General features: G+C 42.1%; 2 protein-coding genes across 7 annotated transcripts in view; one reads left to right on the top strand and one right to left on the bottom strand.

Annotated features, from left to right (window-relative positions):
- Window positions 1-14,907, bottom strand: part of LOC139478238 (nucleoprotein TPR-like) — a 74,042-nt gene extending 59,135 nt beyond the window's left edge. For all 6 annotated transcript variants that reach the window (XM_071260643.1, XM_071260646.1, XM_071260648.1 and 3 more), the window contains exons 1-13: window positions 14,740-14,907; window positions 11,808-11,912; window positions 9,907-9,980; window positions 7,914-8,010; window positions 6,618-6,721; window positions 5,870-5,983; window positions 5,214-5,264; window positions 4,911-5,003; window positions 4,459-4,539; window positions 4,203-4,290; window positions 3,050-3,118; window positions 2,261-2,332; window positions 419-513 (exon numbers count right to left, since the gene is read on the bottom strand). In XM_071260643.1, coding sequence (XP_071116744.1) covers window positions 419-513; window positions 2,261-2,332; window positions 3,050-3,118; window positions 4,203-4,290; window positions 4,459-4,539; window positions 4,911-5,003; window positions 5,214-5,264; window positions 5,870-5,983; window positions 6,618-6,721; window positions 7,914-8,010; window positions 9,907-9,980; window positions 11,808-11,912; window positions 14,740-14,896 — 1,200 coding nt within the window. In that variant the 5' untranslated portion in view covers window positions 14,897-14,907. The remainder of the gene's footprint in view (window positions 1-418; window positions 514-2,260; window positions 2,333-3,049; window positions 3,119-4,202; window positions 4,291-4,458; window positions 4,540-4,910; window positions 5,004-5,213; window positions 5,265-5,869; window positions 5,984-6,617; window positions 6,722-7,913; window positions 8,011-9,906; window positions 9,981-11,807; window positions 11,913-14,739) is intronic.
- Window positions 14,908-14,961: 54 nt separating this feature from the next.
- Window positions 14,962-26,348, top strand: LOC139480189 (D-aspartate oxidase-like). Its single transcript, XM_071263220.1, has 11 exons — window positions 14,962-14,985; window positions 15,784-16,035; window positions 16,361-16,478; window positions 18,410-18,486; window positions 18,879-18,944; window positions 20,299-20,353; window positions 21,892-21,993; window positions 22,523-22,593; window positions 23,327-23,444; window positions 25,805-25,903; window positions 26,229-26,348. The coding sequence occupies exons 2-11, from the start codon at window positions 15,845-15,847 to the stop codon at window positions 26,346-26,348; spliced, it is 1,017 nt and encodes a 338-aa protein (XP_071119321.1). The 5' UTR covers window positions 14,962-14,985; window positions 15,784-15,844.
- Window positions 26,349-27,336: the final 988 nt, after the last annotated feature.

Genomic DNA, 27,336 nt, shown 5'->3' with positions numbered 1-27,336 from the left:
GAAATTACTTGCACTAGCCTGACTACATATCTAAGACAAAACTTGAGGCCAGGCCAAGCCTGACAGTATTGTATGGATAACTGAAGTAGTTTGGACTAGCCAGACAGTATATCTATACCATACTTGAGGCCAGTCCAGGCCTGACTGTGTTGTATGGATAACTGAAGTAGTCTGGACTAGCCGGACAGTATATCTCTACCATACTTGAGGCCAGTCCAGGCCTGACTGTGTTGTATGGATAACTGAAGTAGTCTGGAGTAGCCGGACAGTATATCTCTACCATACTCGAGGCCAGTCCAGGCCTAACTGTCCTCTATACATACTGAGGTGGCACAGTACAACTGTTCTGTATACATAACTCAGGTGCTGCCCGAGGGACAGCGTGAAGGTGTGTAACTATCCTGACAGCGGCACCCACCTGTGTGAGGGTCATGCCCGACTTGAGTATTTTGGATGTTGCAGCTGCGGATGGTGACAAGGCTTCTATCGCTTCATCGCTGAGTTTGGCAGCACCTGCATGGGGTAGACGATATTTTACATACAAACTCAGGTATGTCCTACACATATATATATATATACATATCAGTACACCTGTAAACCACAGGCATAAGGATATGTATACAAGGAAATGGTAGAGTGTGTAGTGATAGTAGAGTGTAGACATGGCAGAGTGTGTAGAAATGGTAGAGAGTGTAGAAATGATAGAGAGTGTAGAAATGATAGAGTGTGTAGAAATGGTAGAGAGTGTAGAAATGATAGAGAGTGTAGAAATGATAGAGAGTGTAGAAATGATAGAGAGTGTAGAAATGATAGAGAGTGTAGAAATGATAGAGTGTGTAGAAATGATAGAGAGTGTAGAAATGATAGAGAGTGTAGAAATGATAGAGTGTGTAGAAATGGTAGAGAGTGTAGAAATGATAGAGAGTGTAGAAATGATAGAGAGTGTAGAAATGATAGAGAGTGTAGAAATGATAGAGTGTGTAGAAATGGTAGAGAGTGTAGAAATGATAGAGTGTAGAAATGATAGAGAGTGTAGAAATGATAGAGAGTGTAGAAATGATAGAGTGTGTAGAAATGATAGAGAGTGTAAAAATGATAGAGAGTGTAGAAATGATAGAGTGTGTAGAAATGGTAGAGAGTGTAGAAATGATAGAGAGTGTAGAAATGATAGAGAGTGTAGAAATGATAGAGAGTGTAGAAATGATAGAGAGTGTAGAAATGATAGAGTGTGTAGAAATGGTACAATGTGTAGAAATGGTAGAGTGTGTAAAAAGATAGTGTAGAAATGATAGAGAGTGTAGAAATGGTAGAGTATGTAGAAATGGTAGAGTGTGTAGAAATGGTACAATGTGTAGAAATGGTAGAGTGTGTAGAAATGGTAGAGTGTGTAGAAATGGTACAATGTGTAGAAATGGTCGAGTGTGTAGAAATGGTACAATGTGTAGAAATGGTAGAGTGTGTAGAAATGGTAGAGTGTGTAGAAATGGTACAATGTGTAGAAATGGTAGAGTGTGTAGAAATGGTACAATGTGTAGAAATGGTAGAGTGTGTAGAAATGATAGAGTTTGTAGAGATTGTACAATGTGTAGAAATGGTAGAGTGTGTAGAAATGGTACAATGTGTAGAAATGGTAGAGTGTGTAGAAATGGTACAATGTGTAGAAATGGTAGAGTGTGTAGAAATGGTAGAGTGTGTAGAAATAGTACAATCCGTAGAAATGGTAGAGTTGTAGAAATGGTACAATGTGTAGAAATGGTACAATGTGTAGAAATGGTAGAGTGTAGAAATGGTAGTGTGTAGAAATGGTAGAGTGTAAAAATGGTAGAGTGTGTAGAAATGGTACAATGTGTAGAAATGGTAGAGTGTGTAGAAATGGTAGAGTGTGTAGAAATGGTACAATGTGTAGAAATGGTAGAGTGTGTAGAAATAGTACAATGTGTAGAAATGGTAGAGTGTGTAGAAATAGTACAATCCGTAGAAATGGTAGAGTGTGTAGAAATGGTACAATGTATAGAAATGGTAGAGTGTGTAGAAATGGTACAACGTGTAGAAATGGTAGAGTGTTGAAATGGTAGAGTGTGTAGAAATTGTACAATGTGTAGAAATGGCATAACTGTGAATTCTAAACAGAATATCTACTTCTATTTATTCCTAATGACATCCAAGTAGCACTTTCCCAGAAACCAGAACAAGATGGTAGCCCTCATCGATTACCAAAGAAAGTTTGAAGCGACAGCTATACAGATGCAGAGTTACCTACCTTTGGCTTTCACGGCGACAAGCAGCTCATTGGCGTTCTTCAGCTCTTGCTCCAGTTTCCCTGTCTTCACATCTGCAACCAGAATAACTTGTTATCTTAACTCCATGTCAGAAGGTTGAGATCTGATTGGTTCATGTATTCTTGATAAAATACTGCGTATCTGCTCGGGAGGGAAATAAATTTCTAAGGGGGAGAATAAATCTCATGCACCGCCGATGATGCAAAAAGCTGCACGTTGTTTACAAGTCAATGAAAGTCTTGCGAAACAGCACATGATAACCTCAGCTCAATCAAACAGCTGTTTTCTATCAGTCTTTAATTAGATGATCTTCCTTTTCAAAGACAGATTGAACATGTACAAGATAAATTTGCTATAGAAATATCCCTTGGGGTATATGTGGCTTTATGCGTCCCCTGTTAGGTTTTATGCAACAATCCTTCTGCCTATTAATTCTTGATGAAATGATCAAATATATCAATATAGAAATACTCGTACATTGCAATCAAAGGACTTTGAGAAACGTTTTTCCAGGAGGGGATATTGGACATTAGGGTTTTACAACATTGTCTGCCATATTGAACCTATGTACAGGTAACACAGCAATCTCAATAGCTACAGTGGGCACCCAATATTACTTAAGAATTGAAGTTTCTGTGATCCAAATTTGAAAGAAGCAGACTGAATTATCACTTGGCTGTAAACAATGGCTGAACACACTTCACACATTTAGTCATCATGAGCACCCTTTGCCCTGACACGCTTGAACATGTTTCAGAACCCGATGTCACCTTTAGCTTTCAACTGATCCCTGAAGCCATCTTCAATCTGATTCTGCTCTCCCTCCAGCTTGGAATGGGCTGAAAGAAGCATACAAGTCATTTACACACCGATTCCAAACATTCTTCAACAGTCATGGCTGCCTCTGCAGAGCATGTTTACATGAATCAAGACACACTGCAAGAGTCACTTCAGCAACAACAATCTAATAATGGCTAATAATGCCGAAATCTGCTACAAGTTTCGTGATTGGTCAATTTTGAGCACGTGACATGAGGCAGCCAATCAAATTACAGCTGTGATACCAAGCTCGTGTTTGATAAATTTCAGAAGTTGGCGAAGGATTTTTGTTAAATCGTGTTATTCTGAATGTTTTAAGCAGGAAATCACGATATATATTATAAATATGGAACTTCGTGAATGTATCGTGCTAGGTTACCAGCTGTGACAAAGATTTTTCATGCATATATTTTTACATTAAACATCGTGTCCGAGCAGAGAATTCAAGGCAATGAAAGCCGAGATGTCATTTGACTTACATTACACGCGATCGCACGAAAAGATGGAAATAATAACTTAGATGTAAGTTTGATTACTTTTAGATATATTTTTGTTGATTTTATTTATTACTTTGTATAATGTATTTAAAGATTTGTATAAAACGTCTTTATTTTGCTCTTTGACATGTTCGATGTGGACCCGTTGTCGAAATGTGTGTCCGAGAATTTTATTTTCAATAACATCGCGGGAAAAAGTGAATAATTTTTTAATTTATCGATAAAAAATGATTAATTGAAATGGAATAGGTATTTCATACATTGTGAAATGTGATAGATTTAATAAATGAATGATATTACAGGTAGGTCCATAAAAATATATACTATTTTGACGTGACTACGGCTTGGCCAGTTAACCGGCCTACGGTGTCTGGGGACTCGATGCTTCTTGGCCGGAAAACCGGCCTACGGTGTAGAAAGAGTTCATTTACTGCTGACGAGATTGATATTTATCATTAAAAATATGCCTTACATGGCAAAGGTAGGTTATTAATTCCTATTTTCCAAGTGTGCCATCGAGGCACGAAGATCACGATTTAGCCGTGCCATTTTCATTTTAGGCGTGAGATGGCACGCAAAATACAGTTAATTTAGAGCCCTGACCTACCATCGGAGGCTTCCTTCAGGAGCTTCTGCAGCTCCTCCACCGCCCGCGTCAACTCCGTCACTTTCGCATCACCCTCCTCGGACGACGTCTAGAGATACAAAACAATGAGAGAGAGAGTGAGTGGTGGGGTTCACCTGTATCTGTGACACATCAAGGCCGTCAATAGTTAACATCCAGAATTTAGTCATTTGTCACACCAGGGATAAACATGTATAACAACCTAACCCTTGTAATAGATGGATAAAGAGACTCTTACCTTGTACAACTGCACCAGTTTCCCCTGAGCAGCTATCTCCTGGCGGAACTGTTCGTCTGATTGGGTCTGAGCGTCACGGGTCTGTAATATGGGAGGAGTTGGTGAGCGAGTGGTGACAGAATGATAGGCCGATGGTGGGATGGGGGTAGTAGTAGGTGTGAGGGTAGTTTGGGGAGTAGGGGTAGATTGGGGTGTATGTGGGGGGTGCATGTGGGGGTGCATGTGGAGGTGTATGTGGAGGTGCATGTGGGGGTGCATGTGGGGGTGCATGTGGAGGTGTATGTGGGGGTGTATGTGGGGGTGCATGTGGAGGTGTTTTCCGGGGTGTATGTGGGGGTGCATGTGGAGGTGTATGTGGGAGTGCATGTGGAGCTTGAGTGAGTATCAGTATTATAAAAATATAAACAGCTATCTTGGGAACTCATGGGAAATAATAAACATAAACAACTTACATCCTTGACTTTCTGAATGAGGAAATCAATTCTCAGTGCCTGTTCCTCCTTGGACTTCTTCAGAGAATCAAGGGATAGCTGCAAGTGATTCAGCTGAAACAGGAGAAAAGTCACGAATGTACAGTTCTTAAGTATTTACACAACCGAACAATACTGGAGAATGGAATACATCTTTTCTGGAATTGAATTTTCAATAAAAGGTGAAATGAAGTATAATGTCGTACTCAGGATTATTGTGCTCTGACTTTTAAATAAATAAGAGATTTGATCTTTTTTTCAACAAACTGTTAGTTATGTCCTCACCTCCTCCACTTTCTCGTCCAGCTTCGACTGCACGTCCAGGAGCTTGCTGGCCTGTAGGGGAAACACACAACATGAACCACAGATTCCTTGAAACAACCCCCCAACTACCCTCCAACACACACCTGCCAGCAGACAGGGCTTCCATGCAAATACATGATGAGTTCATCAAAACTCTCAGGTAAAATACTGATACAAAATAAAACTTGGGAGTTTACTTAATCCATTTTGGCTAAGCACCTTCTGCTACTTGATCCTGACCACACACATCTACCCAGCTCATAGTTTGTCAAGTTTGTTTTGTTTATTTGTTGTTTAATGTCGCACTCAGCAATATTCCAGCTATATGACGACAGACAATCCAGTGATTGACATCTTGAGCATCAATACAATGACATGCATCAAAGAAGTCAGCAAGTGCGACCACCCGATCCTGATAGTCGCCTCTTGCGTCAAGCATAGTTGACTCTTACACCACGCATGAGTTGCTGGGGACCTATTCTAACCCAGGTATTCACGGGTCCACACATCTTGTGACCATCCAGGCAGGGGGTACAGGGACCCGATCTGCTGCAGAATTCCCAAGGGCTTCTGGCACACTGAGGCCATGGGGACATGATTATTCACACAACACTGGAGACAAGCAACACTGTAGTTACCCTCTCCTTCTTGACATTGATCAGGTCATTCGTCTTGCTCTTCAGCTCCCCATTCAGCCAGTCCATCTGCTTCTGCATGTGCTCCTTCTCTTGAACAAGTCGCTTCTCACGGTACTGTAAACAAATCAAGAGAGAGTGAGTATGGCTTTACCCCGCTTTTAGCAATAGTCCAGCAATATCACGGCAGGGGACACCAGAAATTGGCTTCACACATTGTTTTGTTGTTGTTTTTCTTCTGTTTGTTGAATGCCTCACTCAGCAATATTCCAGTTATATGACAGCGGTATGTAAATAATCGAGTCTGCACCAGACAATCCAGTGATTGACATCATGAGCATCAATCCATGCAATTGGGATACAATGACATGCATCAACCAAGTCAGTGAGCCTGACCACCCAATCCCATTAGTCACCACCTACAACAAGCATAGTCGCCTTTTACGGCAAGCATGGGTTACTGAAGACCTATTCTACACCGGATCTTTACACATTGTATCCATATGGGCAATCGAACCCGGGTCTCGCGTGACGAGCGAACGCTTTAACCACTAGGCTACCCCACCGCCACAAATCATCAAGAAAACCAGATTATCAATAATTTGTTTGTTATTAACGTTGAATAAAATAATAACATAGCCATACTCAAAGTCTGTGTTAAAGTGTTTGGAATCAACCTGCTTTCATCATCATCATCATCATCATCATCATCACAGTAACGTGAGCAGTGCCACATGTGCAACCAACCCACCTCTCGGGACACTTCTTGTGACTGAAGCCCCCCAAGCTTGGCCTGGATCTCACACTTCTCCTGGCTTAAAGCAGCGTTCTTGTCAGTGAAAACTTTCAATTCATCTGAAACATGACAACAGCAACCTTGTCAGTGAAAACTTTCAATTCATCTGAAACATGACAGCAGCAACCTTGTCAGTGAAAACTTTCAATTCATTTGAAACATGACAACAGCAACCTTGACAGTGAAACCTTTCAATTCATCGGAAACATGCCAGATTACAATGAGGTCCTGTGACGAAGGTAGCATATCCGGGGCAGAGAGCTGATTCGGATGCAACTATTTTGGAAGCATATAGGTCGGGGGCATGTACAACTATTCCATGTGTTAGGCCCTTTCATACCCACACACAAAACATCCTATCAGGCACTACAACATGAACCATGGGATCAGAGCCTGCAAAGGTAAACCACATACATCTAAAGGAATGAGGCTGCTCTGATGTCTTTAAATTCTATCAAGGAAAGTAAACTATATCAACATGGTAGGAACGCTTAAACCCATACATTCATCTCAAGCATACCAAGGATCATAATCAAGGGAATCTTAGATTCAAACATGCAACCTGCTTATCCTGGCAGCAAAGGGGAGCAACTGCAGAGTGACATGCAGACAACCTGTACTCTCAATAAAGGTTGATAGTTTTAGTATAGTAACTTTCAAGTTCAGCACATTTTCTTGATATACTTTAAGTTGATTGGTCAGATAAAGAAGTAGGATATTAAACTGCTGCATGTATTGTGAACATTATGTGTTCAACACGTCACTTATTGATAATATTCTCCAACAAGTTCGCTGGGTTAAGCCATTTGTTCTTCTCTGATGACTGTGACCATACCTGGGATTTTTCTACGATTCCAAACTAAGTGTTCTTGGCACTCAAAATGGGCTAAAACATTACTTTCTTCAACATTGGGACTTTCTTAAAATTAAACTTAAGGAGAATTTTGAAATTCATTTAATGAAAAAAATGTAAAACTGCCTCTTCTTGTTTATAGGTCCTGTGCAAAAGTGAGTGAGTACGGTATTACTCAGCTTTTAGCAATATTCCAGCAATACCACAGGGGGCACCAGAAATTGGTTTCACACACTGTACCCATGTGGGGAATCTAACCTGGGTCTTTGGCGTGATGAATGAGCGCTTTAACCACTAGGCTACCCCACTGTGCAAAAGCCATAACACTAGTTATTGAACACATTTATTCCAATTTGGGAATTTTTTCAGCAGGTGGAGCTAGACTGCTGCCTACTGACCGTTGAGTCTGGTGATCTCCTTGCTTCGTTTCTCCAGCACCAGGTTCAGCTCTCTTTTCTCCGCCTCCAGCTGCTTCCGCACATTCTCAAGGTGCACCTGACAACGTTCATTGAAAACATAATCAATGGCAGCAAACATAACATTGTCCATCATTTTTTGTTTTTAAAACTTCTTGGTTTCAAGTGAATAGTAAACATTAATATTTCAAATGTAGAAAACTTGCAAATTTTCTGGTAAAGTGTATATTTATATACTTATCATATCTCACACTATGCATTTTTTGCTTCTAAAAAATCCAAATTAATATTTCACAATAAACATGATAAAAGAGAATCTTGCTTGAACAAAGTTTCCAGCTTCTAATAACAATTAACCCAAACACATCCCTGCATCACCATGGTCACGCACAAAACAACTGGGTCATGCACATAATCTGGTGCACAGCGACCTTGCACGAAACGACCACTTGTCTGTCTCTGCTACTAACTGTGGATGCCAGTGGTCCTCTCGATCCTCCAAATGTTGACCTTGAAGATGGAGTAGGTCTATACGTCTTGAGCCACTTACTGGATACAAAAGACTCCGAGAGGACCTGGTATAAGCATTCTTTAAACCTACATGATGAGGGATGAGGATGAGGTCAAGGATCACCTCGAGGATCTTCGATCAGGAGAACAAAGGCATCTTCTTGAGATTTGTGAGACAGCGAAGATGAAAGGACCTCCATCATGGACAGGATGGTGGAAATCAGTCCTTGTTTTAGCCCCTCGATGCCAAGCACCAGTCAGTGTAACAACAAATACCATCTTTTAATGTCTTTTGGTATGACAGGCTGGGGATCGAACCCCCGACCTGCTCTCAGAGCGGACACTCTACCACTACACCAGACACATTCTGGTGCTTATGATCAAGGGAGGATCACAGGAGAGCGATGATCAGTGGAATGGGCATCCCTAGGGCTGCAAGACATGAGTGAAGAGTGAGATCGATCCTCATCCTCACGAATAGTAGTAGACAACGAGCCCTGTGGAGCAACATAAGTGGAACCAGCGGTGAAACGACATTCAGGGAGGATCGCGAATGCCTGTAGGAGAGGAGGAACAATTGACCAAGAGCGGGACTTGTGGTGACAGTAGCATTGGAAGGAGCGGAAAGGACCATGCGAATATCCAAGGAAACTGGCATCACTGATGTAGAAGAAGTCCCAGGCCTAACAAATTGTCGCGTTTTTGACCACGGAGAGCACAGGCAAAGAGGATTTTGTTTGAACAGCAACAGGAATTGTGGCAGATGGTTTGCTGGTCGTGTTGGAGACAGTGTAGACACAACCGTGGGTGTATCTAAGAATCTCGAGGTTTTGAACAATGGTCCATTTCGTGCTGATGACACTTGTGTAAGTAGACAAAAAAAGAAACGCCTCTGAACGGTGTTTACATTTGGAACAGTGTGTGTCAAGGCTGCACATGCTGCGACGATCACAGCGTGTGCATCTGAGGCAGAAAAAGTATGTCAGCAACCTAGGCAGGGCCATTCCCCTTGAAGTGGAGAGATGGGGGTACCCTAAGTCGGTAGTGAAACCACAAGAAGAAAACTAAAATGTCTTCCCAATATTGACAAACATGTCTCCACTATGCGACGATGCAAATGAGGATGATGTGGGAGAGATGGACATGTCATCAGGTCGTGCAAGGTCGCTGTGCTTGGGATTATGTGCGTGACCCAGTTGTTAGCTGCATGACCATGGTGATGCTCGGATGTGTTCGGGTGAATTGTTTTTAGAAACTGGAAACTTTGTTCAAGCACATTTCTCTTTTATCATGTTTATTTGGAAATATTAGTTTGGAGTTTGAAGTAAAAGACATACTGCTATTATGGTATTAACTACCCTGTTTGCCATCATTATGAAATTATTGAAAAAAAACCAACAACATATTTTTTAAATGATTAGGCAGATTACCATTATAACCAGCAAGGGAACGTAGCAAATCTCACCTGTGTGGCTTCACTGGACTGGTGGGAAGTTTCAAGAGTCTTGAGTTTGGAACTTGCCTCATCATACTTGGTTTCTGCAACATGTTTCAGGCCATAGAAACTATTTGTTTGTTTGTTGAGTGTCTGCACTCCGCAATATTCCAGCTATGTAAAATAATGGAGTCTAGACCAGACAATCCAGTGATTGACAGCATGAGCATCGATCCATGCAATTGAGATCAATGACATGCATCAACCAAGTCAGCGATTCGGACCTGTTAGTCACCCCTTTTGACAAGCATAGCCGCCTTTTACGGCATGCATGGGTTGCTGAAGACCTTTTCAACCAAGTAAACAAGCCTGACCAACCGATCCCGTTAGTCCCCTCTTACGACAAGCAAAGTCGCCTTTTATGGCAAGCATGGGTTGCTGAAGACATATTCCAGCCCAGATCTTTACAGATACTAGATACTAGATACTAGCTGATACTACCTGAGATTAGTGAGTGAGTATGGTTTTACGCCGCTTTTAGCAATATTCCAGCAATATCACGGCGGGGGACACCAGAAATGGGCTTCACACAATGTGCCCATGTCGGGAATCGAACCCGGGTCTTCAGCGTGACGAGCGAACGCTTTAACCACCAGGCCACCCGACTGCCCCTAGCTGAGATTAGAGATATTTATTCCTATTGTGGCATTTTGCCATTTTCCGATTCAGAAATATTTTCAAGTAAATGTTTATTGCACATGGTGATGTTTTCGCTAGAAATAATATTTCATGCTATTTTTGCCTACCAGTGTGTGACATAGTCTCAGAGTATTGTTAGCCAGGTGGGCTTGCTTGCCTTAAAAGTTAATAGCCAGTTTAAATTTTTGTTAGCTTAAATCAGCAACGGCTAACTTTTCCAGAAATTTCATTCTACGAAGGCATCAATAAAGTAGACCCAAACTGCAAGTCAAGAGTCAAATATGATGAGGTGGTGAACCCAGGTTGTACCTTGCAACTTGATTTGCTACAGATAATGATTGGATGTTTGATGGTTGTATTGATCTACAGAAACGAGAAAACTGTGCATATTAACACCTGAATTTTCAGTAGCCAGTTGGGCTAGGGGCAGCTAGTTTGCATTCTGATGCCCACCCTACTCATTGCGAGCACCACCAATCACATCCCAGTAATGTGCGCACACAGATTTCCCAAAGATCTACACATTCCCCAAATTGAGCATAATACATAAATCATCACAAATAGGTTTGTTTGTTTGTAGCTTGACGCCGCACTCAGCACTATTCCAGCTATATGACAGCTGTCTGTAAATAATCAAGTCCGGAGCAGACAATCAAGTGATTGACATCATGACCATCGATCCACGCAATTGGGATACGATGACATGAATCAACCAAGTCAGCGAGCCAGACCTGTTAGTCGCCCCTTATAACAAGCATAGAAGCCTTTTACGGCATGTATGGGTTGCTGAAGACCTTTTCTACGCCAGATCTTCATGGGTCCACAAATAGGTACTGTACCAACCTGAATGCTGTAAAACCATCTAAAGTATAGGTTCTTTTTACGTCCAAGTAATCCATTATTAGGTGATCACCATGCAGAATTCAACCTTGTATGTAATGTATATGTTTGCACAGTACTGCATCATAAAATATTCAATGGCGTTTGGGGATAGGCTTCCCATACCAAATACATCAACGTTAGAGTGATTGAGTCAGTATGGTTTTACGCCGATTTTAGAAATATTCCAGCAATATCACGGCGGGGGACACCAGACATCTGCTTCACACATTGTACCCATGTCAGGAATTGAACCCGGGTCATCGGCATGACGAGCAATGCTTAACCACAAGGCTACCTGACCGTCCACAGCACGGTTAGACTAATTCCAGACTAATCACCAGCATTGTTACCTATATCAGTGAGGCGTGTCTGTAGACCACTCCTTGTCTCAGTCTCAGTCTCGAGTTGACTGTTGCTGTTGATCAATTTCTTCTCAAGTTCAAAATACTGTTGCTCTGTTGAAAAAAAACAAAAATTGAATATGAAATCATAATTTTATCATGGTACTAGAATTGTCAAAATTATATTTAGGGTAAAGTAAAAACAGCCATAAACAGATTCAAACACATTGGTAAGTGAGTTGGGTTTAACATTGCTTTTACAGTATTCCAGTTATATCATGGCTTGTCAGCTTAATGTGGAAGGAAAGCCCGAAGTGATGCAGGTCTCAGACGTTTACCACTTCAGTGAAAACCACGAGCACGGTATGGTGCTGACAAACCTAGAAACATAATCGGGGTGAACCGGGATTTGAACCCTCAATCATAGGTTTCTGGCGTGCTGCAACTCTGAACAGTGAATATTGGGGCCTTAGACGACTGGGCCACCCATTCCCCCTAAACACTTTGGCACGAATACTGATGACTTATAGTGACTGAGTGAGTGGTAGTTGTCATATAGTATACTTCTACCCTGTTCCATGATAAACAGCAATATGACAACTTGTTCACAGTTAGAGAACAGTCATTAGCGGAAACACGATTGATAACATTATTGATACATCACAAATTCCCAAGGCAATACATTAGGTACGAATTAATTCAATATTTTTTACGCCGCCTTTAGCAATATTCCAGCAATATCACGGTGGGGGACATGAGAACCTGGGTCTTCGGCATGCGAACGCTTTATCCACTAGGCTACCCGACCGCCCCATATGGGTTATGAAAATCGCCATTTTATTCTCAGCTACATTATTCTGTTTGCATGGATCAAGTACTTCACAGTCCAGCTAATTTCAATAATTATTCATGCAATACCTACCGAAATCAATTAGGCTATGGTGTTGACTAATTACTTTGATGACGCAATGTTCTTTTGATTTATTCATTTTATTTATTGGTTGTACAGAATGCATTCATATTCTGAGATTGGAGGTGACTTATCATCTTGCTGATGTGTGCTGCATCATATATACTGTACATTCCTATCCATTATGCCAGTTTTTGGTATCTAGAAAGAAGGGGTATGAAAGGAGGTCATATCATGTGCAGGGTTTTTCTACATAGTTAGTATAACAGTTATTTTTAATAGGGCTGGCAAAAAGATTGATAATCAGAATTATCAGTGATGGGAAGAAATATTAATGATTATCGATATGACAAATGTGTCATGGATAATATCTTACATGAATTATTGTGATGAAATAACGTTTACATTTACTAAAACAGACTTGTTATTGTCAATCATGTCAACTGCCGAAGACGTGAAGTGGCTGTTTTTGTTGTATCTCAAATGTCCACAAAGTAACCCATGCATAAATGTGCCACCACTCACCAGTGGGGGGAAATATGTTGTCTTCTTTCAGACTTTGTTTGGTGAAATTTGCTCAAAGTTATTTCACCGATATTTATAGATAATTGGTTGATATTTAATTGAATCGATAGCCAGCCCTTATTTTTATTGTATAATTCATGTAAACCATTGCATCATTCCCATTCTTTCCTTAGTGATTATCTAATTATATCAGTATGATATGTTTGTATTAAAATGAACTGCAAAGTAGACAGAAATAGGACCAATAACAAAATATGGTAGTAGGGAATTTTACTGAGCGCACTTTTTCGGATTTCAGTTAGAGCTGCATGGAGAATCAAACTCGTGTTGCCAGCTTGAAGCTAAGCTATCAGAAGGCTAATGAGTTCATCAAATTAGCCAACACCCTACCATGTGAAAGGGTGTTTGATCGAAAGGGGTACCTAACCCTTATGATTGTAAAAGGGTGCTTGGTAGGAAACGATAGAGTTCAGGGTAACCTACCTTAACCCCAACACAACTAACCATAATGATTGAAGAGTCATGTGAGATCTGAGAAGCGAGAGCCACAGTCAACAGTCTGACCCAATTGACCCTATAGTGCTAAATGCGACTCGTAAACATTTTCCTAACATGAGGTGCCCCCAATCTGTTGCACACGTGAAAATATTACAGCTATCTAGTGTTGTAGAAGTAGAAGGCCTATATAAGAGATAGAAGTAGAAGGCGTATATAAGAGATTTTGAACAAAAATTATGATAGTTAAACAAAACAAATCATGGTGAATTAAAAAAGTCCCGGAAGGTTCAGTACATGTCATAAAATGATACATCACATGATTTCAGGGTGACAGAGCATAGCATTCAGTCTCACAATAGGTATATTTTGTCTTATTGGAACAATGAATTTAAAATCTACCTCGAATCTTCCCTAATTTCAAAACTACTGTAATAGGAACCATACCAGTTTACCAGTTATTCATGCAACAGAGCAACTAAGAAATGAACACCATGAACAAAAACAAAGATCAGGAAATATATTGAAACGTTTTCAACCATAGGGACTCAGTATGATCTGCTAATCCCTGTATTGTGAGGATGTGAATTTCATGGTTTCTACATGGGCGAGGGGGCGCATTGTAGTTGCGACCGTATTATTGACTACACAACAATTATGATGACTATCAGTAAATAAAAGTAAACTGCTACATTAATTCAAAACCAACATGTACTTAGGACATTTGTCTCAATTAGCCTAAAATCCTTGTCACGCAAGACAGAAACAGCCATCTACAGATCGTGACCAGTTTAACATGATAAATCAATGTTAATTGACTGATTGATTGTAGTTACTATTTTCACTAAAATGAACATGAATTTATAGTCTTTTATAAACATGTGGTGTAATTGAATGTTGTCTATTGAAGGAGGTGTCAAACATTGAGACAAAAATCTAATTTTCACAAATTTAAAGACATGCACGAAAACGGAGGGTGTTGCGGGTGAACCGAAAATATATATTGCTTACCCGAGTTTACGCGGAGACGTTCATATTTGGCCTTAAATTCGTCTACTTCAGCTTCTTTGTTTCCAAACGAACTCTCAATTTTCCCCTTAATATCTTCAGATAACGATTCTAATTCAGAAACGTCCAGAACTTTTGAAAGAAAGACAGTACCCGCCATTATGGCGCATGTGTGATTCCGGATGTGGAACTGTGGCGAGTACCAAGAATAGATAACTCTGTGGTACTTGTTCTGGTCAGACACGCACGGTACATTTCAATATGTTATTATCATGACTTTTGTGAAAGTATATTTTGGGGGGATGACAAAATATGTCATATCTTGTAAATTATTACATAATATGACTGAATTCCGTGGTGTTATTTCAATCTGTTACGTAGTTTGTATACCATTATCAATGATTATACTTTGCCAATCATTTACCTTTATGTAAATACGGCATTGATTTTGGGTTTTTAATTGTTGACATTGAAACGTATTCTCATTGCTAAATAAAAAGGAATGTGCTAAAACTTTATCATATATGATATTATATCAAAATGACATGGCGCATATTCCAAAAAGATTCAAGGCCAAGTTGGCATCTTTGTATCAATTAAGCAGAAAAAGAACATTTTGTTTTCTTAAGTTATTATTTTAATAAGTTACCTATTAAATGATGTATACCGTATTCGACGTAATAAGCGCCCCGCTCTAATAAGCGCCCACTGCGATATTTGCAGATATATTGGCTAGTGAACAATCCCAATTAGCACCCCTTCCGATTGATCAGTGTACACAAGACTTATTTATTCACGTATAATACATAAGCGTGCGTAATATGCACCCTTAGTTATGAGCAATTAAATTCTTGAAAAACATATCTGTCGTACATAAACATTTCAGCCTGTCACCATAAACCACGAAATATATCTTTCAACTTTGTTTTTTTTTCACCAAAATAATATCCTAATAAGAGCCCCCTATTTCTAATTTTGAGAGCGCCCTGGGCGCTTATTACGTCGAATACGGTAATTATGTTCAGTTTTTATTACTCAATGTTGAAGGTAGTTGCTGAGACAGAAATAATTGTCTGAGGTCTGCACAACTTATTGCGGAGGTCTGACAATGGTTCTCAAAGTTTGTGTGATTGGGGCTGGTATTATTGGACTGTCGTCGGCCATTCAGATACAGGAGAGAGTGGGACAGTGGGACATAACTCTCGTAGCTGACAAGTTTTCACCTGAAACTACAGGGGATGGATCAGGCGGATTCTGGAAACCTCACATGCTTGGAGAAACTCCCATTTCTGATATTAGGTTAGAAATAATAATAATAATAATAATAATAATAATAATAATAATAATACAATGAACTTATACACAAAATTGATTTTATTCATCCATGTTGTTTTTTTAAAAAGCGAGCAGGTACAAAGAAAGAAGATAAACCTATCGTATCATTAATTTTGAGATAATCGCTGTTGAATTGAGTCCTCTAAATATGAATTGAAACATAATGCCTTAAATTAAGCATGTTCTTGTAATATGAAACCTGTGATTGACTAATCATATTTAAGTATATTGTATTCTCCAAATTGATAGATGTATTGTTGGTGTTGTTCTCAATGTGTTTGTCTGCCAGACGCTGGAGTGTGACGACATGGCAGCACCTGACAGACATAGCAACATCGCCACTGGCAGCCCAGGCTGGAGCATCCACTGTGTCTGGCTACTCACTGTCCAGCAGGCCACAGTACCAGGTGAGTCACTGGGAATATTCACATTGATAGTGGAGGAGTGGGTACACTGTCCAGCAGGCCACAGTACCAGGTCAGTCACTTGGAATATTCACATTGATAGTGGAGGAGTGTATTCACATTGATAGTGGAGGAGTGGGTACACTGTCCAGCAGGCCACAGTACCAGGTGAGTCACTGGGAATATTCACATTGATAGTGGAGGAGTGTATTCACATTGATAGTGGAGGAGTGGGTACACTGTCCAGCAGGCCACAGTACCAGGTCAGTCACTGGGAATATTCACATTGATAGTGGAGGAGTGTATTCACATTGATAGTGGAGGAGTGGGTACACTGTCCAGCAGGCCACAGTACCAGGTCAGTCACTTGGAATATTCACATTGATAGTGGAGGAGTGTATTCACATTGATAGTGGAGGAGTGTATTCACATTGATAGTGGAGGAGTGGGTACACTGTCCAGCAGGCCACAGTACCAGGTGAGTCACTGGGAATATTCACATTGATAGTGGAAGAGTGTATTCACATTGATAGTGGAGGAGTGGGTACACTGTCCAGCAGGCCACAGTACCAGGTCAGTCACTGGGATTATTCACATTGATAGTGGAGGAGTGTATTCACATTGATAGTGGAGGAGTGTATTCACATTGATAGTGGAGGAGTGGGTACACTGTCCAGCAGGCCACAGTACCAGGTGAGTCACTGGGAATATTCACATTGATAGTGGAGGAGTGGGTACACTGTCCAGCAGGCCACAGTACCAGGTCAGTCACTTGGAATATTCACATTGATAGTGGAGGAGTGTATTCACATTGATAGTGGAGGAGTGTATTCACATTGATAGTGGAGGAGTGGGTACACTGTCCAGCAGGCCACAGTACCAGGTGAGTCACTGGGAATATTCACATTGATAGTGGAAGAGTGTATTCACATTGATAGTGGAGGAGTGGGTACACTGTCCAGCAGGCCACAGTACCAGGTGAGTCACTGGGAATATTCACATTGATAGTGGAGGAGTGGGTACACTGTCCAGCAGGCCACAGTACCAAGTCAGTCACTGGGATTATTCACATTGATAGTGGAGGAGTGGGTACACTGTCCAGCAGGCCACAGTACCAGGTGAGTCACTGGGAATATTCACATTGATAGTGGAGGAGTGGGTACACTGTCCAGCAGGCCACAGTACCAGGTCAGTCACTGGGAATATTCACATTGATAGTGGAGTAGTGTATTCACATTGATAGTGGAGGAGTGTATTCACATTGATAGTGGAGGAGTGGGTACTAATGACCAAATTCATGTTTTGTACCATTCATAATTATGATACAGTAAACTACATTTATAACCAACAGGCTCATAACAAACTGATGGATACAACAAACTGGTCTTTTTGGTCCCGACCATTTGCTGTACATATGTTGCATATATTCTTATAACAAACCTTGTGGTCCCTTTGAGTTTGTTATAACCCTAGTTTACTGTAGTTTATATTAATGATATAGGCAACCAACATCATTAGTGGTTAGTTGTGGGCTAATTATGTAGAAAATAATATTCATAGATTATGTACAAATATTTACATATTTCTTGGGCATATTCTTTTTTTGATAAGAACCTAACTATTTAGATAGGTCAATGTTTAAGAAAAAAGTCAACAGAAATAGAAACAGTAAGCCATCTGAGATTTTGTTGTGAGTCCTACACTAATTGTCTGCATGATTTCATCCATCATACAGTGTTCATGAACGAATGGCAGAACCTTGAATATATGCTGTGTAGGAGATGAAACCTACTTGTCTTCAATATAAGTTGAAAGTGTCCAGGTGTTATAGGGACACAATAATGCGGAGAAATATTTCCTTTGTGTTGGCCGTATGTTGTGAAATGTGAGTGTGGATGCAGTTCTGACGTTGATCTGTCTGTTTACGACTGCAGGAGGAATGGTGGAAGGACCTCGTGCTGGGCTATCGCCATCTCTCCCCCCGGGAGCTGCAGATGTTCCCTGATGCAAAGTAGTCTCTTTAACCCCTGCCTTTGTACTAGTGCTGCTTTCCTCACTACTTATCACTATTAATCCCTTAGCCTTCTGGGGATTCTGGCTTAGAGTAGTTGCCTGGCAACCTTTGCAGGTCGTAAAAATCAACTTGATGGATCTGGTCATCATTGCTTTCCATATCAGTTTCTGGATAGACTGTCGGTTTGATTATATGCATGCTGCCTTGATTTAGCTGGAATATTGCTGAATGCAGCATTAAACAACAAACAAACATAACAAACGTATCACTAACTGTAGAATATCAACTGTTTTATTAGTATCAAATTATTGAATTGTTATTTGATAAGCTATGTTGATAACTTAAGATGTCCTGCTTTTTCAGTATGTTGTATGTATTATTTGTTTCAGATCCGGTGTATTCTTCACCACTGTTCAGATAAATGCTGTAGCGTATATGGACTACTTGTTGAGAAGGTGAGCTACCCCAGGTGATCCCTCTAGACCCATGGCCCGGTCCTACAACCAGCAACTGTATTGGCCTTACCCCAGGTGATCCCTCTAGACCCATGGCCCGGTCCACAACCATCAACTGTATTGGCCTTACCCCAGGTGATCCCTCTAGACCCATGGCCTGGTCCTACAACCATCAACTGTATTAGCCTTACCCCAGGTGATCCCTCTAGACTCCTGGCCTGGTCCACAACCATCAACTGTATTGGCCTTACCCCAGGTGATCCCTCTAGACCCATGGCCTGGTCCTACAACCATCAACTGTATTAGCCTTACCCCAGGTGATCCCTCTAGACTCCTGGCCTGGTCCACAACCATCAACTGTATTGGCCTTACCCCAGGTGATCCCTCTAGACCCATGGCCCGGTCCTACAACCAGCAACTGTATTGGCCTTATCCCAGTTCTTCCCTCTAGACCCATGGCCCGGTCTTACAACCAGCAACTGTATTGGCCTTACGCCAGGTGATCCCTCTAGACCCATGGCCCGGTCCTACAACCAGCAACTGTATTGGCCTTACCCCAGGTGATCCCTCTAGACCCATGGCCCGGTCTTACAACCAGCAACTGTATTGGCCTTACCCCAGGTGATCCATCTAGACCCATGGCCCGGTCCTACAACCAGCAACTGTATTGGCCTTATCCCAGTTCTTCCCTCTAGACCCATGGCCCAGTCGTACAACCAGCAACTGTATTGGCCTTATCCCAGTTCTTCCCTCTAGACCCATGGCCCGGTCTTACAACCAGCAACTGTATTGGCCTTACCCCAGGTGATCCCTCTAGACCCATGGCCCGGTCTTACAACCAGCAACTGTATTGGCCTTACCCCAGGTGATCCCTCTAGACCCATGGCCCAGTCCTACAACCATCAGCTGTATTGGCCTTATCCCAGTTCTTCCCTCTAGACCCATGGCCCGGTCTTACAACCAGCAACTGTATTGGCCTTACCCCAGGTGATCCCTCTAGACCCATGGCCCAGTCCTACAACCAGCAACTGTATTGGCCTTATCCCAGTTCTTCCCTCTAGACCCATGGCCCGGTCTTACAACCAGCAACTGTATTGGCCTTACCCCAGGGGATCCCTCTAGACTCATGGCCCAGTCTTACAACCAGCAACTGTATTGGCCTTACCTTAAACTGTCAGAAACCAAGTTCCTGTTAGACTGGTATTTTGATTGTCCAGTCTTCAAAAACATGAGTTTTCTGCATTCAGTTTGAATGACTAAGACTTTTGAGTTTAGTTTTAAGAATTACAGTTTTTGCAGCTCATGTGTTAAATTCAATATTTGTGTCTGAGAACTGTTGTTTCCTTTGTTTCAGATTTCAGAAAAATGGTGGAAAACTTCAGAGGAAAACTATCACCAGCATTGATGAGGTTGCTCATAAGTTTGACTGTACATTATTGTTTTAATACTCAGTTGAAATGAAGCAAATGCATGGAACTTCAGAGAGCAGTTACCTTCAGTACAAAAGTCCCTTGGGCACGCCAGAAACCTATGATTGTGGGTTCAAAACCCAGTTCGCCCCGATTATGTTTCTAGGTTTGTCAGCGCCATACCCGTGCTCGTGGGTTTCACCGAAGTGGTAAACGTCTTAGACCTGCATCACTTCGGGCTTTCCTCCCACATTAAGCTGACACGCTGTGATATAACTGGAATAATGTTAAAAGTGGCTTTAATCCCAACTCACTCACTCAGGACAAAAGACAACCAGAATAGGGCTGGGCCGGGTAACTCGGGTACTCTGTTGGGTGGCTACTGAGGAGGATGCGAGTACCAACAGGACAACCCAGACCTGTGGTTAGTCATGTGACGTACCATATTCGACGTAATAAGCGCCCAGGGCGCTCTCAAAATTAGAAATAGGGGGCTCTTATTAGAATATTATTTTTGGTGAAAAACAACAGAGTTGAAAGATAAATTTCATGGTTTATGCTGACAACTTGAAATGTATATAAATGACATATATATTTTTCCAGAATTTTATTGCCTATAATTAAGGGTACATATAACACACGAGTGCGTATTATATGCGAATAAATAAGTCTTGTGTACATTGATCAATCCGAAGGGGTGCTAATTGGGATTGTTCACTAGTCAATATATTAGCAAATATAGCCGTGGGCGCTTATTAGAGCGGGGCGCTTATTACGTCGAACACGGTATTATGAAATAACAACAATGATCTAGAACTCCATGGTTACACTACAAGTCGCTATAAACCCATTCCTTCTGACCTTTATAGGTGTGAATAAAGATAAAATTTCAGTCAACTTCAGTGTATGCATGACCATATTGTTTTATTTGTGTGTCTAAATACATATTGCCAGGGCTATGGTTAATCTATTCCAAATCGGTACCTGTCTTTTGAGACTGACAGTGGTTACGTGGGTAGGGTCGGGTAATGGTGGGGTGGGTACCCGGGTAGGGTCGGGTAATAGAGGGGTGGGTACGCTGGTAGGGTCGGGTAATTGAGGGGTGGGTACCCGGGTAGGGTCGGGTAATAAAGGGGTGGGTAGCCGGGTAGGGTCGGGTAATAGAGGGGTGGTAGTAAATTTGGACTCGTCCCAGCCCTGAACCAGACATTACTTTTAATATTGCTTTTGAATGTTTTATTTTGTTACTCAGCAATATTCCAGTTATATGACTGCGATCTGTTAACAATCAAGTCTGGACCTGACAATCTAGTGATTGACATCATGAGCATCGCTCTACGCAATTGAGATATGTCAGCAAGCCGGACAACCGATCCCGTTAGTCACCTTTTACGACAAGTATACTGCCTTTTACGGCAAGCATGGGTTGCTGAAGACCTATTCTACCCCAGATCTTCACGTGTCTTCTAGAATGTATCACATACAAGGCATTTTAGCGAAGCAAGACTAATATCAAGTCAGTTGTATATATGCTGCAGGTTGCCTGTGACTACGACGTTGTTGTGAACTGCAGTGGCATCAGAGCCAGGCATCTACTCAGGGACCTCGAGGTCGTGCCAGTCAGAGGTCATCTCACCAGGGTCAGTGTAACACAAGTACAACATTAACTGCATCTCCTACTGTTAGAGTCTACTGCAGCTGTGATCAGTATTTCAGTTACGTCATGGCGTGTCAGCTTATTGTGGGGAGAAAGCCCAAAGTGATGTATGGAGGTCAATCAGTTATGGTGATGGCAGACCAAGTATCATAATTGTGGTGAATCAGAGATTTGATCTCAGGCGGCTGGATCCTGGGCAAGCAAGGTGGGATGGCTTCCATGGTCCCAATCTTTTCTTAAAAGAACTAAACACAGATGCACATTTGTTGCACCTAAGTCACAGCTTCAGAACTCTTGTACATCTGGGCCCACTTTCACAAAGCGATCTTAGCGTTAAAATGATCATAACTCCCATGGGCTTACAATAGTTGTAGTGCTAAGATTGCTTTGTGCAAGTGGGCCCTGGTCTATTGAAGTCACTGCTTCAGAACTCATGTATTTTTGGTGTTTCCAAGGCAGCTGAAGACCATCAGGCCAATGCTAGTCACCTCTTAGAGCAGCTTCTGTTGCAGGTTCGGGCTCCATGGGTGAAGCACTTTGTCTTGAGGCTGGATCCAGGAGAAGAAGCATTTGTGTTGCCGGGGTAACTCAAACATATAAAACTCTGAAGAAATGCATGCATAATCAGGAAAAAATATCTACTTATAGTGTAACAATGGAGTTTTATTGTTATTGTCATTAAACAACATATTCCGTGACTTACCATGGGGCTGGGTAGTCCTGTGGGTACCCGGCTCCTGCTCAGGACCCACCCGATCTGAGTACCCATCCCAGCTCTACATTGCACACATGGCAACATAGTCACAAGTCTTCGGTTGGTTGGTTTGTTGTTTCACACTGCACTCAGCAATAGTCCAGCTATATGATGGCGGTCTGTAAATAATCAAGTCTGGACCAGGCAATCCAGTGATTGACATCATGAGCATCCATCCATGCAATTGGGATACCGTGACATGCATCAACCAAGTCAGCAAGCCTGATCCCGTTAGTCGCCTTTTACGCCAAGCATAGTCTCCTTTTATGGCAAGCATGGGTTGCTGAAGACCTATTCTACCCCAGATCTTCAAGGGTCAGAAGTCTTCATGAAGATTAGAAGGAAACAGTCTGAAATTTCTTACTTATTTTATATCTGTCCCCACCTATCAACGAGGTCTTTGTACCTAAAACCTGGAATAATAAATTGTCTGATCTAAAAATCAAATAATAAAACAAATCCATGATAGTGAGACCATAAGTGTTCTGGCTCTATTATATATCATAATACTGAATACTGTTTTTCATATGTCATGGGTCAACAATTGGTGTCTTGTTGCCAGGGTGATGACCTCAGTGTTAGGTGGTGCTGATGAGGTCGGCAACTGGAGTACCGAGGTCAGGGAAGAAGACAAGACGGCTGTGTGGCAGCGATGTTGTCAGCTGATGCCGAGTCTACAGGTAGTCACATTGGGTGTGTGTCATTCATATAACCCATAATTTGGAAATTAAAGTAAGATATTCACTCACCAGGTGCAAATGTCAGAACGTTGTAACGCCAGTTCTTGCCCGAGTCGCCCTGTGTATGAAAGATGAAGACACAACACTGATGTCGAGAAATAGGAAAAGGGAAGCAAGCATCAGAGGGATAGTATTTCCCATGATGTTTGGTTTGGTAGGAGGGCTAATTGGGTTAGTAGTGTATCTGGTAATGTTTGAGATGGGTAGATGGGTTTATATTGCATTTAATGTTTTGGCTTTATAGTGTGGTTGCACCGGTACCAGGTCAGGTATTGTGGTTAATGATTGTGATCCGGTCAGTGATTGTGGTTGTACCTGGTCAGTGATTGTGGTTGTACCTGGTCAGTGATTGTGGTTGTATCCGGTCAGTGATTGTGGTTGTACCTGGTCAGTGATTGTGGTTGTATCCGGTCAGTGATTGTGGTTGTACCTGGTCAGTGATTGTGGTTGTATCCGGTCAGTGATTGTGGTTGTACCTGGTCAGTGATTGTGGTTGTATCTGGTCAGTGATTGTGGTTGTACCTGGTCAGTGATTGTGGTTGTATCCGGTCAGTGATTGTGGTTGTACCTGGTCAGTGATTGTGGTTGTACCTGGTCAGTGATTGTGGTTGTATCCGGTCAGTGATTGTGGTTGTACCTGGTCAGTGATTGTTGTTGTATCCGGTCAGTGATTGTGGTTGTACCTGGTCAGTGATTGTGGTTGTACCTGGTCAGTGATTGTTGTTGTATCCAGTCAGTGATTGTTGTTGTACCTGGTCAGTGATTGTTGTTGTACCTGGTCAGTGATTGTGGTTGTACCTGGTCAGTGATTGTGGTTGTACCTGGTCAGTGATTATGGTTGTATCCAGTCAGTGATTGTTGTTGTACCTGGTCAGTGATTGTGGTTGTATCTGGTCAGTGATTGTGGTTGTACCTGGTCAGTGATTATGGTTGTATCCAGTCAGTGATTGTTGTTGTACCTGGTCAGTGATTGTGGTTGTACCTGGTCAGTGATTATGGTTGTATCCAGTCAGTGATTGTTGTTGTACCTGGTCAGTGATTGTGGTTGTATCTGGTCAGTGATTGTGGTTGTATCCAGTAAGTGATTGTGGTTGTATCTGGTCAGTGATTGTGGTTGTATCTGGTCAGTGATTGTGGTTGTATCCGGTCAGTGATTATGGTTGTATCCAGTCAGTGATTGTGGTTGTACCTGGTCAGTGATTGTGGTTGTATCCGGTCAGTGATTGTGGTTGTACCTGGTCAGTGATTGTTGTTGTATCCAGTCAGTGATTGTTGTTGTACCTGGTCAGTGATTGTTGTTGTACCTGGTCAGTGATTGTTGTTGTACCTGGTCAGTGATTGTGGTTGTACCTGGTCAGTGATTATGGTTGTATCCAGTCAGTGATTGTTGTTGTACCTGGTCAGTGATTGTTGTTGTACCTGGTCAGTGATTATGGTTGTATCCAGTCAGTGATTGTTGTTGTACCTGGTCAGTGATTGTGGTTGTATCCAGTAAGTGATTGTGGTTGTATCTGGTCAGTGATTGTGGTTGTATCTGGTCAGTGATTGTGGTTGTATCCGGTCAGTGATTGTGGTTGTATCCGGTCAGTGATTGTGGTTGTATCCGGTCAGTGATTGTGGTTGTACCTGGTCAGTGATTGTGGTTGTACCTTGTCAGTGATTGTGGTTGTATCTGGTCAGTGATTGTGGTTGTACCTGGTCAGTGATTGTGCATGTACCTGGTCAGTGATTGTGGTTGTACCTGGTCAGTGATTGTGGTTGTACCTGGTCAGTGATTGTTGTTGTATCCGGTCAGTGATTGTGGTTGTACCTGGTCAGTGATTGTGGTTGTACCTGGTCAGTGATTGTGGTTGTACCTGGTCAGTGATTGTGGTTGTATCCGGTCAGTGATTGTGGTTGTACCTGGTCAGTGATTGTGGTTGTATCCGGTCAGTGATTGTGGTTGTACCTGGTCAGTGATTGTGGTTGTACCTGGTCAGTGATTGTGGTTGTATCCGGTCAGTGATTCTTGTTGTATCTGGTCAGTGATTGTGGTTGTATCCGGTCAGTGATTGTGGTTGTACCTGGTCAGTGATTGTGGTTGTACCTGGTCAGTGATTGTGGTTGTACCTGGTCAGTGATTGTGGTTGTACCTGGTCAGTGATTGTGGTTGTATCCGGTCAGTGATTGTGGTTGTATCTGGTCAGTGATTGTGGTTGTATCTGGTCAGTGATTGTGGTTGTATCCAGTCAGTGATTGTGGTTGTATCCGGTCAGTGATTGTCGTTGTAGCCGGTCAGTGATTGTTGTTAAATCTTTCAGGATGCGAAGGTGGACCATCACTGGGTAGGTTTGCGTCCCAGTCGGTCCCGGGTCCGGCTGGAGACAAGTCACATGACGGTCCAGGGGAGAGCAGTACCAGTAAGTGGAAATTCTGTCATGTTGGTTGGCCATGTCTCACGACATCATGCTGGACATGTTGACCGCTGAGATCAAGACTGATGGATACTGGAAGTGATCTCATGACCAATATAGACATCATTATTTAGGAACAAATATTGTAAATTTACATTTGCCTGTTTATGAGGTCATATGAAGGCCATGAAAAATTCTGTGGGAGGTTACTGACGAGAGATTGTCATTATCCAAATGAAGCTATGGTAGTGAATAGGTCTAGCATATTTATCCTGAGAATGATAATGGAGATATGATTCAGTGGATAACCAAGGATGTCTAACTGTGACAGGTGATTCACAACTACGGCCATGGTGGTTCCGGTGTGACGCTACACTGGGGGTGTGCTGCGGAGGCTGCTGACCTCGTGCTCCGAGAGATCCAAGCCAGGAGACGCATGGCCAAACTCTGACCTCTACTGCGGCAGATCTGAGGCAGGAGAAGTGTGGCCAAAGTCTGACCTCTACTCCGGCAGATCTGAGGCAGGAGATGTGTGGCCAAAGTCTGACCTCTACTCCGGCAGATCTGATGCAGGAGATGTGTGGCCAAAGTCTGACCTCTACTGCGGCAGATCTGAGGCAGGAGATGTGTGGCCAAACTCTGAGGAACTGTACAGCCGTCTATATACCTGTCTGTCAAGATGTATAACTGTCTATATATACCTATCAGTGCCTTATCCACAACTCAGGTCAAATTTGTTTACATCTATATTTACCAAAGATCTGTTTATTTGTTCTAAACAGACAGAATGTTTTTTCTGTGTTTTTTTGTTCTTGTCTGTGAATGTGAAAATATTTTTATTTTAATGTATTTATTGGTGTCTTGTGAGATGAGCAGGATGCTGTATTGCACTGTCAAGGACAAGGTTATATCCTGCATAGCACTGAGCAGGATAATGTATTGCACTCTCAAGGACAAGGTTATATCCTGCATAGCACTGAGCAGGATAATGTATTGCACTCTCAAGGACAAGGTTATATCCTGCACACCGCTGAGCAGGATGCTGTATTGCACTCTCAAGGACAAGGTTATATCCTGCACACCGCTGAGCAGGATGCTGTATTGCACTCTCAAGGACAAGGTTATATCCTGCACACCGCTGAGCAGGATGCTGTATTGCACTGTCAAGGACAAGGTTATATCCTGCACACCGCTGAGCAGGATGCTGCATTGCACTCTCAAAGACAAGGTTATATCCTGCACACCGCTGAGCAGGATGCTGCATTGCACTCTCAAGGACAAGGTTATATCCTGCACACCGCTGAGCAGGATGCTGTATTGCACTCTCAAGGACAAGGTTATATCCTGCACACCGCTGAGCAGGATGCTGTTCTGCAGGTTGTTTTTTTAATGCACCAGGGCTCTGTTCTACAAGGCGATCGTAGGGCTACGACCATTGA

This window comes from Haliotis cracherodii, unplaced genomic scaffold, assembly GCF_022045235.1.
Source record: "Haliotis cracherodii isolate W230 unplaced genomic scaffold, xgHalCrac1.p SCAF_4, whole genome shotgun sequence".
NCBI classification, from domain to species: domain Eukaryota; kingdom Metazoa; phylum Mollusca; class Gastropoda; order Lepetellida; family Haliotidae; genus Haliotis; species Haliotis cracherodii.
Note: the sequence above shows the minus strand (reverse complement) of the source record. Positions and strands in the feature narration are given on the sequence as shown.

Bases quoted from the DNA above. Each gene is read 5' to 3' on its own strand.
- LOC139480189 (XM_071263220.1), top strand. From the start codon at position 15,845: ATGGTTCTCAAAGTTTGTGTGATTGGGGCTGGTATTATTGGACTGTCG. The intron at 18,487-18,878 runs GTAGTCTCTTTA...TATTTGTTTCAG, and splicing joins CAGATGTTCCCTGATGCAAA to ATCCGGTGTATTCTTCACCA. The intron at 18,945-20,298 runs GTGAGCTACCCC...CCTTTGTTTCAG, and splicing joins ATGGACTACTTGTTGAGAAG to ATTTCAGAAAAATGGTGGAA.